Below are 12,528 nucleotides of genomic sequence, written 5' to 3'. Positions count from 1 at the left end.
CTCCCATGCTGAAAATCGACCTTGCTTACTATTTGCATCTGAGAGCTACTCAACTCATGCATGGCAAGTTTAATTACATGCCTACCAAGCGTCAAGTTAGCTAGTGTATTTTTGAAAATTTTTCACGAAAATTATTTTAATTCACTTTTGGAAGCTTTATAACATTCTAAACATCATGGCACTGACAGAATTTGAAAAACTGCTAAAAATAGTAACTTTTTCCATTATGTTTATTCTAGGATACAATGGTGCTCTTTTTGGTCGAGGTCAGAGACCTTACACCACATAAGGCATACACATCGTATCCTCAACTTTTTGAACACCCTGCAGAGCCGGTCAGCCCATATCTTCAAACCGTTCAGAATTTGCAGAAACTTCCTTATGCAAAGTTGTAGAACACACAAAAATGATCGGGAAAATAGGGAATAGACCTGAAATGTGTTGTTTTTAGAGGTCAAAACAGATCTATACAAATCTGTAACTGTGTAAACGTGCAGGCAATCTGAGTTACGTATCTCGAAATTGATAAAGATTTTGAAAAACTTTTTGCAAAGTTGAAGAGGAAAAAAACAGATCTGCAAAAAAGTGTTATAGTTTTTGTTGCTTCTCCGCCTGCTTCCATGTTAAGCTCCAATGGTGTTCCCAATCCTTGAGCTTCGATACCAATTATGAGTGCGTGAATGCGATGCTTGTGCGGAGAATGAAAATAAAAGAGAGAGAGAGAGAGAGAGAGAGAGAGAGCGCAAGATGTAGGTGGAGCTCCCTAATCTCATTGTATGAGAATTAGTGAGAGTTCCTTATTCTTTGTATGTATAAAGAATAAGGAAATAATGTGACAGTCGGACACTGACCGGTCCTTGCAATGAATGTCTTCTATCGTCTCTCTCTATTAATGAGTGTCTTCTCTCTCAACAACCAATCATAAACTTAAACATTTTAAAAAAATAATCTTTCCTTTTTCACTAACAAAAAGAGAACCCTTTGGGCAAGCCAAAAGAATGAAAGATGATTTCTTTCCGCTGAAAAATGCAAATGGTTTCAAGGCTTTTTCGTGTCAACATGAGCATCAATAACACCTACAAAACCTGGTAAGTTACTCACCAAGCACGGCGTGCAAGTCCGATTCCGAAGACTCTTCATAAGTTGGAGCTAGCTTTCTTGGAGCCTTTCAACCATACATAGGCTGAGCACACGTCTCAGGCTACTCGTTCCCCCCCCCCCCCCCCCCCCCCCCCCCAAAAACCAAAAAACCCAGAAAGCCACCACACACGCGCACTCTGAGGCTGCACAAAACACAGCTGCTCATGGAGACTCCGCTAGCGCAGCCATGTGCGATGAAAATTTTTCTATTTTTAAGACGAAGGGACCAGGATCGCCATGAAGGATGGACATGGCGAGTCGTGACGCAACCACAATAGTTTTCGAACTCAGAGCGTTGTCAGGAAGGGAGGGGGCGAGGAGGTAAACTTTTTGAACATTTACGTCTCATCAGACGATGCTGGTATCTCACTGCTCGTCGCCATTGCCTTGCTCGCCTCCTCTTTTTGACTCACAAGCTAGCGTGTTCAATCGACAGCCGTCATTAGCCCTTCGATATCGCACTGATGAGCAGCATTCAGGAATCTTGCGAGAAAGAAATGGGCAGCATGCTTCACGATATGACATCCAGGCCTATCTCTCCTCGTTGCGTGAATGTTCCAAAGCTAGAGCTCTTGCGGACGGCGAATTGCTGCACAGGAGTATTGTGGATAATGGGTTCGGCCAGGACAGGTTACTTGCAAATACCCTCATCCAGATGTATGGCAAATGCGGTGCTTTTACACATGCCCTTGATGTGTTCACCCATCTCTTGGAGAAGAATGTGTATACTTGGACCATCATGCTTAGCGCATGTGTAGATTGTGGTAAAATCATAGATGCTTTTGACATCTTTGAGCAGATGCCAGAGCGTGACATCGTGGGATGGAATATAATAATCCTGGCATGTGTACAACATGGTTTGAGTTCTCAAGCCAAAAAATACTACCAGAGTTTGCTGCAAGAAGGCACCCCTAACAAGATCACTTTCCTTCACATCCTGCCTCTGTGTGACGATAGAGAGCAGCTCAACGACATACATGGACAGATTGCAAAGACTGGCCTTGATTGTGACACGATTATAGCAAATTCTCTTCTCAACATGTATGGTAAGTATGACAATCTCAAAAAGGCAGAGCAAATCTTTAAGAGAGTTCCACAGCATGACCTTTGTACTTGGAATACAATGATATCTGCATATGTGCAACATGGACAAGGAAAGAATGCCCTTGACCTCTTTGTTCCAATGCAGGAAGGGGAAATTATCCCAGATACTATTACATATGTTGGTCTCATTGATGCGTGTGGTGTGTGCCTAGACCTGTGTAGTGGCACGAACATGCATAAGCATGTTGTGGCAGATGGATTTGAGGCCAATCTTATTGTGGGTACAGCTCTTATAAGCATGTATGGAAAATTTAAAAGTTTGGATGCAGCTAAGCGATCATTCAATAAGATTTCTCAAAGGGATTTGATTGCTTGGAATGCATTGATGGATGCATATGCTCAGCAAGGACAGTGTGATGGTGCTTGTCAACTTCTTACACACATGCAATCTGAGGGCTTCCCCCCTAATACTATCACCTTGATAAGCCTCCTCTCTTCATGTTTGTCTGCCGGAGGCTTGGATACAGGTAAACAAGCGCATACATATATTCAGCTCTTTGGACTTGAAATAGATGTCACTCTAGGAAATTCTTTGTTGAACATGTATGGCAAATGTGGGAGCTTGAATGAAGCTTTCATGGTTTTTAGCCAAATGGTAAAGCGGGATGTTATCTCTTGGAACACGATGATAAATGCATGCACGCACTGTGGGCAAGAAAAGATGGCACTTGAATTGTTCCAAGATATGATGCAAGAAGGAATCACTCCTGATCGTATAACATTGTTAGGTGTCATTGAGGCATGCGCAAGCCAGGCAATTCTAGAGGAAGCCAAACACATGCACAGCTACATCAAACGGTTTGGTCTTGTTAAAGATGCCATGATTGGAAGTGCGCTTATCAAGATGTACAACAAGTGTGGCAGCTTGGATGACGTACAACGGGTTTCTGATGAAACACCTGTCAAGGATGTAATTCTGTGGAATACCATCATTTCTGCATATGCACAACATGGACATGGTGAAAGGGCTCTTCAGATCTTTGAACAAATGAAAATCCATGGTGTGAGGCCAAATGAATCAACGCTATCCATCGTCCTCTCTGCTTGTAGCCATGCTGGACTAGCATCGAGAGGTGGGCAGTATTTTCTTGAAATTACGGAAGACTATGGTATTGTGCCTAGGATGGACCACTTCAATTTTCTAATTGATCTCTTTGGACGGTCTGGACAGATTTTGGATGTGGAAAATCTCATCGAATGCATGCCTGATGAGCCAAACGCTACATCATGGATGACTTTACTTTCTGCTTGTAGGAAGCATTTGGATACACACTCAGAAAATTGTCGGGAAGTGCATCATTATGAAAATTTGTATGTAACATATGTTCAACGCTGACATGAGAATGAGGTCCAAATGCAATTCAAGTAGTTCCTGATCGTGTATACTATGCAATATCATTTATGAGTCTAAACATTGCAGCGGGGAATGATGATTTCAGTGAGATGCATGGGTTGCTTTCCCTCGTTCGACTTGTTGCTGGACCTAAAGGGCTAAGACGAACCGGAATTGGTTCTTTTGTCTTGCCTCATTAGACTGGTAAGGTCAAGCATGAACTGCAGATTCTTCAGATTTCAATGGTGGCATTCGTGAGGCGCTTAGCTATACTTTCTGTGGAGTTCGAGTGTAGTTGGTCAAAGAAGGGCAAATTCAGCAGGCTATGCAGGTTCCACGGTGTTTGAATACGATGCTTTGGGTTATCTGCTCATCACCAACAGTTGAAAAATCATCTGGGCTGTGCTTCAGAACCCAACACAGGTTGTGACAAATGTTGGTTGAAAGATGGATTCTCTAGTGATAAGTGCTTGCAGCTTTACAGCTAACATAAAGCTCCAGCAAAGGCAAATAGTTCATAAGGGTTTATGGGGATAGTTAAGTCATCCAAGAGCTGGAGTGGTACTGTGGTAGAGGGAGGTGTTGATTTTATGTTCAACAAGATGATGCGCATTGCGTATTGATCTCATCACACCTGCCATTGCTGCATCTCATATTGAGCTACATGAAAAGCCACTCGGGTAGTGAATCGAGCTTCCCCACATGGAATTGAAGAATGTCCCTGAAGCCGAGAAAGTAGCTAGACGACCAGCTTCATGATCAGAGAAAAGGCGGTCCTCATCATTACTTCGCTGGCTGGGAATCGAATTGGCCACTGAAGTATATGCATGAAAATATTCTGTGTAGCAGCATGAAAGTTTAATCCTCGTCTTCCTCTGTATACTGAAGGTGAGGACCTGTGCTAAATAGCTTTCCTCGAAGTCGCAAATTGCATGTGAAGGTCATTGAGGCCCGGGGGGCGGGGGAGGGGCCGGGGGCTCGTCGATAAATGACACAGAAAAAGTAGTTCCCCAATGGAGATAAAAAATTTAGGGTGCACTGTGTCTCAGCGGCCCTTGAACCCACCACCTCCCCCTCAGAGTCTCGAGCTCTAACCACCTGCGCTTCCGCGCGTTGATGCACATTTAGCACCTCTGCACGTAAAAAGACCTGCCGGTAAAGCACCCCCGCAGTCGATCCCTCGTCTCTCATCCCGTGTCATTTGGGACGGGGCGCATGCAAAGGCGTTTGGTGTGCTCTCTCGTCAAAGGTGACGAGGACACACTATTGCGATGCCTGTTGAACACTCCCATTGCGAACTTTGACAGGATTGAATCGGCATCCACAAACTCTGACAGGATTGAAAAGCTGCCATTCTGTTCGACAGAGCAGCCTTTCTGCTCATTGAGGCCGACACCCAAGCTGGGTATGGCAATATCTTGCCGGGGTAAACAAGGTTTTAGCGGGTGCAGGAAACCAATTGTCATGATGTCACGTTCCTAAATAGAGCCTCAGGATTATTTGACACCACTTGTGTCAGGTGGGATCAATGGTCGGCATCAATTGGGGGCGGCGGGATTGGTTTTGTGCCGTCCGATAGCGAATTAATCCTCAAGTGATCGTCATGTGATCACTGTCGAAGTGAACCCCAAGGAAACTCAATGTGAACATCAAGTAATTCCCCTGTGATTCCCAATTGAGATGTGATCACCTTGCGAATGTACCTATTCCAAAGTGATCATCGTGTGACCCCCAACCATTCTAAAGTGATCTCCAAGTGATCATCGTGTGATCCCAACCATTCCAAAGTGATCTCCAAGTGAACACCGTATGATCCGCACCCCGTCACTTTTGCCATATCATACTATATGCTCACCCTCTTATCAAGTGGTACGCGATAGCTTAATGGGAGAGTCGATGTCTCTAGTGTGGGAGCTGGTGGGTTCAAATTGTGGGGGCAAACCGATCGGAATCTTTTTATTCTAGGGAATAAACGGACGGTCCACATCTTTCAGAGATCCTGGACCGTCGATCCCACCTGACAAAGTGGTGTCAAATAATCCCATGGTAAATAGAGTCCGCTAGGGATGCCTCGGCTCAAGGGTGCAAGTTGTAAAATAGTGAGTAGGATCATTATCCCCAAAAGGGGTGCATTCGATCATCTCTATTTATATGCACTCAAAAAATCAAAAAATCTTTTGACTTTCCACCTTTATGGTCTTTTCATTTCCTAAAATCATCCTTCACTTATGCACTCTAGATGTTTTGAAAGAATTTTGAATTTTCCGAGATTGGGGAGACCTAATGGACTAATAGTACTAACAAATTAGACACAAACCAACCTCATGATAACTTTCTCCCAAACAATTTGCGAAGAATATCTGGCTCTAAAGAAAATGGTGGTTCATCCTACCTACAATATTATGTGGAATTGGGCATCTTTGTGAGATGCAAATTTTCTAGTAGGCAATAAGCCGAAACAAGAATTGAGCCCAAGGGTCATGCTCAATTGCGGTCATCGAGGTGCCGTTCGGCATTTGTGCATCTATACATCCTAGATTGTTTAAACCACCTCCATTGATTCAAGCATATCCATTCCTAACAAGGCAACCATTAAGTCATGAGCAAAAAGAGACATCAAGATGAATGTGATATACAATTCTGCCATTCTCATTCCCACCTCCTGCACCTACTTCTCATCAACAGCAACAACACCACCACCACCACAAGTTCATAGATAAATATCGTCCTTGTCGCCCTCACTAATCTTGACTATCAATCTTCAACGTATTGATTTTGACAAAGTGATTTATAAAGTAGTGGATAAATGGTCACAAAAATCTACTCAAAATGTGTTTGAACTTCAAATGTTCTCTATTTTTTTGTTTTTCGACACACCAGAGGGCCCACGGGGGGAGGTGCTTATAGGGACCCCCCATAGACCCTCTAATGGTGCTATTAGAGGCCCTCCAAAAAAAGAATTTGAGCCTCATAGGGCTGTGGAAAAGTAAAGGGCCTTTTACCTAAAATGTTGCACAAAAGTTTTAAGGGTTCCTTCTACCACCCTCTACATTTCAAAAACGCCAATACAACTTCCTATAAGAGGTTAACAAGTCAAAAGTGAGGGTGTGCTCTGAAAATCCTTTGTGCAGTCGACTCGAAAACTTCTTTTTAAAGGGCATATGGGCACCAGAGGGCCCACAAGGGGGGGTGCTTATCCCTTCCAAATATTATCCATGTTACATGGTCGGCCAAGGGCCCCGTACCATCGGGCAAGAGCAACGCGTAGACATTACCATGGCCATCTAATTGATGCACCACGTGCTAAGAACGATGGAGAGGGAAAGTTACCAAAAGACAGCCCAATCTCACTAATGTCCTTTTTTTGCAAAATCAAATACCCCTAGTTAGTCTTGCGAACATCTCCAAAGACATTTTCTTTTCTTTTGCAAGTCTCCATGGGAAGAATGGTTCTCTCAATAGAAGATGGTGGAACTAGGATTTTAGATGGTATGGTGGACTCTAGAGATGAAATGGTTCATTATTTGTTGACAAAAATGCCTCTATTTTTTAGCTCACTGGTAAATTTTTTTGTACAAGACCATTAAACATAAATCTCTATTGTTGAAAAGAATAAATTATTCAACAATTGGAGTAAATCCATCCAAAATTGGCACAAGGGTAGTTTAAGAATTTTTGATGTTTGAATTTCCACAAATTTTAGAGTATTTTGGTAATGTATGTTATCTAATGGCTTATCCAATTAGGAAGTTTGATGTTGTCAAATACCTATTGACGGCTCCTCTAGAAAAAATCTTAAGTCCGCAAAAGGAAACCCAATTAGCAGTCTGGACTTGTTGAATATTGTCCAAAAAAAAGGAAGTTATAAAGAGGTACATGGAGCAAAATGATTCAAGTGTGTGTTGAAGAGAGAACGTGTTGTGCCCTTATGAAAGCAATTTCTTGAAACCAAATTGATAAAAGTATGAGAAGCCAATGACAGGGGGACCAAAGTAATCTCAGGTGTGTGAGATTATGCTTTGGTTGAGGTCTACAGTGCATCCCATTGAAGATATAGTGGAGGAGAGTCTCCCTACTTGCAATATTTGTGTGAGAGATGAAACTTGAGGGGTTCACCTCTTGGACATGTAAGTCACCATATGAGTTCAAATGATTTTTTTAATTGCCAAAATTTTAAAATTTTAACAAGATTATATTAGCAAAAGTTTTTTAATTGATTTTTAAAAAAAGGGTCATTTTATTACCTTAAGCATGTAAATAAAGAGGTTTTTTAAATACCCGTTGAACGCACGTTATATGAATAGTTTCTTAAGGTGCATCCTCCGAGAGATGAAACAACTTAGATAAAAAAACATTGGGGTGAAAATTAAAAGTAAATTTATGATGAAAATACACACTAGCAAATGTTCTAGAAGTTATTATAGCTCTACTAGCTCAATATGAAGCTATAATAAGCTCTTATATGCTTTGCCAAGCTATGGATTTGCATATTTTTTAAATTATTTATATAGCTTTTCCTTGCTACTTAAATCAATCAATTGTGCCTAGAAATTTGATGAGGAAAAGAAGACTCCACCGCTCACATAATTAAAGGAGACATTATGCACCTCTTAATTCGAATTACAAACAAACCAAGAGGTAGAAATAGAACTTTTAAACACACACACACACACACACACACACACACACAAAGAGAGAGAGAGAGAGAGAGAGAGAGAGAGAGAGAGAGAGAGAGGGTTTTTAATGTTGTAGGACCCATCCCAAGAGACCTCAAAGGTCTATCTGACGTGGCTTGAACTCAAGACCTGCTCTTCAAGTGAGAATTGACATAACTAATCTTCCACACTTGGGTGAGAAAGGTTATTCGAGTTTTCTCTTGAGTAGCGGGTCTTGAGTTCAAACCCCATCTTGGGTGATAGAAATGTTTTTCAATTTCCCTCTTTCCCACTTGTCACTCAAAGATACTAACGCTTTTCTTCACAACCTTATCAGAAACATACCTTTCCAAGCTATGCTCACCCTTCCTCCTCTTTCTTCTAGTTTTAGCCACTTTTAATAACCTCCATGTATTCATTTTTATGCAATTAAGCATATTACTATATTGCATGTTAGAACAACATTTTCTATTGTCAACTAAACAAGTACTTAGCTAACACATGTTTTGCTCATGAGAATAAATTGTTCATTATGAAATCATCCTCTTCAAGAGTGGACCAATCATTTACACTTTTTTTGTAAAGCATAATTCTTTTCTAGAAATTACTTCATATGTGGTGATATTCTCTCTCTCTCTCTCTCTCTCTCTCTCTCTCTCTCTCTCTCTCTCAACACCATGTGGCTTCACTAACCTATATAAAATCCAATGCTTGGAAAAGGGGCAAGTAACAATCACTCTACCTCTAAGCTGACAAAGGATCTTCAACACACAACACCTACCTCCTTACTCTCCATGGATCCCTCTAATCATGTTTTCTCTTAAGCAAATGCATTAAGGTGACATTTATAACATGTAGGAAGTTTTTTTGACACGTCTTCCACCTTGAAGCACTAACATTGTCGTGTTTTTTGTTTTGATGATGGTGGTAGGTATTAGAAGCTTCCTCTTCTTAATTCTTTTGCTTGGAGTACCTGTTTCTCCTATCCATCATACTCATGTAACTCTTCAAGTGTCTTTGGCAATTAAGTAAAAAAGTGACTTGGGGAACTTGCAATTTTCTATTTTTAGACAGTCTTAACAATTTTTAGTGAGGTTCTTTCTCTCCTTTTTTTAAGTGTTTAAATTGTAGTGAAGCCCAACCACCTACTCTCTCTCCTATGGGGAAAGTAAGCTTTACCCCCTTAGGTAATTGCCTACCTTTCTCTTGTAAGCCCTTCAAGCAGTCACATGACATACTACTACCCCTGACTGAGGGTCTAGACTCTACCATACCTTACTAAAGTAGGTGTGCTACATGATTGACCTGCCCTCCTTTTTAAACACCTCTCTCTCTCTCTCTCTCTCTCTCTCCCTCTCTCTCTCTCTCTCTCTCTGACTAGACCTCTTCTTAAATCTATTGCTTGGAGTACCAGTTTCTCCTTTCCATCATACTCATGTAACTCTTAAAGTGTCTTTGGCAATTAAGTAAAAGAGAGTCTTGGGGAACTTGCAAGTCTCTATTTTTAGAAAGTCTTTAAAAATTCTAGTGAGGTTCTCTCTCTTCTTTCTTAAGTGTTTAGATTGCAGTGAAGCCCAAACAACTACTCTCTCTCTTGTGGGGAAAGTAAGCTTTACCTACTTTGGTAATTGCCTACCTTTCTTCTGTAAGCCCTTCAAACAATCACAAGGCACACTTACTATCCCTGACTAAGGGTCTAGAATCTACTGTACCTTACTAAGGTAGGTGTGCTATGTGATTGACCTGCTGTCCTTTTTAAACACCTCCCCCCCCCCCCCCCCCCCCTCTCTCTCTCTCTCTCCCCCTTTGCCTCACTAGGGCTACTCATATACCTTCTTCCCTTACAAAGGGACGTTGTACAAAAGAGGATGACTTGCTTATATATAAGAAATTTCTTATGGCCTTGTTAGCTAGCGGATGAAGTACTGGACCCACCTCCTTAAAAAGTGGGTAGGTCATTCTGACCTATTTTTAAGCCTATGTTCGATCCCTAGTCTTGATGTATAACATGTAACTTGGCCTACCTCACATGCTCCTCTCCTTTCCCTCACACAAGGGATGGCGCAATGGCCCTTTTGCTCATTGCTTAATACTAGCAAGTTGATAAGCATTCTATTATGCCTTTTTGTTCGTTACTCCCTTTCGCTAAGCCGACTTATGGTTTGGATAATATTATGCAGCTATTTTTTCCCCCATTTCTATCCGGGTTCTTAGGAGTGTTATCTGATGTCTGTTTTGCCCCCCTCATATTTGCTTAGGTCACGGTCTGGCTTGTGTTGTCATAAAAGACGTTTTGGAGTTTTTTTGTTTACTGGTTTGCATGAAGTCTCTAAGGCTTGTTTCACTGACTGGTTTGCATGAAGATCTATGTGGCTTGAACTCTATAGGAGTGAATCGCTAACTTGCTTGCATGAAGGTCTATGTTGCCTATCATTCCAGCTATGGTCGATTCGCTTACTAGCTTGCTTATAGATCTTTGCTGCTTGTCTTTCCAGTTATGGCTCATCTCTATTGCTTTTTATTACAATTATGGTTCATCTCCTCAACTCCATATGCGTGACTAAAAGTCTGTTTGTTGCTACTGTCCAAATTACAGTTAGGTTCTTCTCTATTCACGATACATTCTGCTATAATCCAAAAGCTTAATTGGACAACATAAACATGTTATTCTGAAATCTATGCTGCTGAGGCTTTCTCCAAGGAGACAGTGAAGGAACTCCGGGGCCATCAAAAGATGTCTGATCACAGAAGAGCTGGCAAAATGCCATCGAAACCCCCACCAAGACACATACAAGAAACAAAGAGAATAAAATGGCAAACTAGGAACAAAAATCCATATTAACAAACATGCTTCATCCCAAACCACTCACACCCAGTCAAGTTTCGAAAGCATGGAGAAACTAACAAAAAAGGGAAAACAAAGCACACCACAAGCATGCTCCGCTTACCCACAACTCACACACCCTCTAATCAACACACCTACACACACACACACACGAGAGCAGCTTGAGTATGCACAGACACACAAAATGGAAGAGCGATCAATCGAAAAAGAAGAATAAAAATAAAAAACCAATGAACACCACCAAACCAAAAAACAAAACAGAAAGAAGAATAAGGGAAACAAGCAGGAAGAGCTAAGGAACCGAAGGCGATAAGAATAAGAGCAGAGCAACACTTTATTTTGTGAAAGCGCATGAGAGTGACTACATCGTGGGACTATATTGTTAACTGGGGAGGGGGGAAGGGCATAAAGGACTGCAAAAACCAGTTGAAGCACTAGGCAAGCTCAGTAAGCATCACCTCCTGAGATGGTGATGGCTAAGTGTCACTTCGACCACATGCTGAAGTAGAGAGATTCTTGACAGAAAAATGTCAACAACTACAAGCACGGGGCAGCTTGTCCCTGTTGTGGAAGGCAGCTTGACGAATTCTCTCTCTCTCTCTCTCTCTCTCTCTCTCTCTCTCTCTCACGCGTGGGCACGCGACATCTTCGTGATGCACAACACAATATCAAAAATTTGGGTGCTATGTTCTGTTTGTATAGTTTATCAGCTCACACATGTGAATGTTAAAACATTAGTATCCACTTTCGGAGGTTGTGAATAAAGTGTGTAGCTGTAAATGGCAACTTCTATCCTTCATAATCATCCAGTCAGTAGGAAACTTAAAGCCTCAATGCAACACATATAAAACAGCAAACACAAACTTGCAAGCATGAAATGTTGCCTGATCACATAAATGATTTTCTTAAAACAAACCCAAATCCCCATCACTTCCAAATCAACCCAAGAGCTGTAGCTAGAATCCTGTCTATAATTACAAGTCTACTTCGCAATTATGTGATAACATGGCGAGAAGCAGAATTTGATTTTTCTTCACATGATAACGCTATAGCAAGTAACTTACTGCATAATTAATGTATAAAGGCAGGCCACCAACATTCGGAGACACATCTAATTACAGCTGACGAGCTTGCAGAACGTGCAGAATAAGTCCTCTGTTACTAGCCATCCTGGCCAGTAATTTCTCTTCCCCAAGACCTGAAGCAAGATGGGGGAACTAAAAGAAATTAACTCCACAGCTACCACATGATGAAAGAACAGACAACAAGCTTATGTCAGAAATGTTCAACAATGCAGCTTTTCTTTACTGTGGAGGGAGAGTGCCACACTGAAACTATCAAAAAGTATGCAGGCATATAAATGCATGAACATAGTACAAGACTCACCAGCCGTATGGATATTACTCAATGCCATAACCAGAACAACATGTTGCCTTATACTTCAACCCCTC

General features: G+C 41.5%; 1 protein-coding gene across 1 annotated transcript; it reads left to right on the top strand.

Moving 5' to 3' along the window:
• The first annotated feature begins 1,226 nt into the window (after positions 1–1,226).
• LOC147435343 (pentatricopeptide repeat-containing protein At5g27110-like) lies at positions 1,227–4,497 on the top strand. Its single transcript, XM_086488404.1, has one exon. The coding sequence runs from the start codon at positions 1,496–1,498 to the stop codon at positions 3,578–3,580; it is 2,085 nt and encodes a 694-aa protein (XP_086344530.1). The 5' UTR covers positions 1,227–1,495; the 3' UTR covers positions 3,581–4,497.
• Positions 4,498–12,528: the final 8,031 nt, after the last annotated feature.

Source organism: Adiantum capillus-veneris, chromosome 18 (assembly GCF_014529385.1).
Source record: "Adiantum capillus-veneris isolate H3 chromosome 18, ASM1452938v2, whole genome shotgun sequence".
NCBI lineage: Eukaryota > Viridiplantae > Streptophyta > Polypodiopsida > Polypodiales > Pteridaceae > Adiantum > Adiantum capillus-veneris.
Note: the sequence above shows the minus strand (reverse complement) of the source record. Positions and strands in the feature narration are given on the sequence as shown.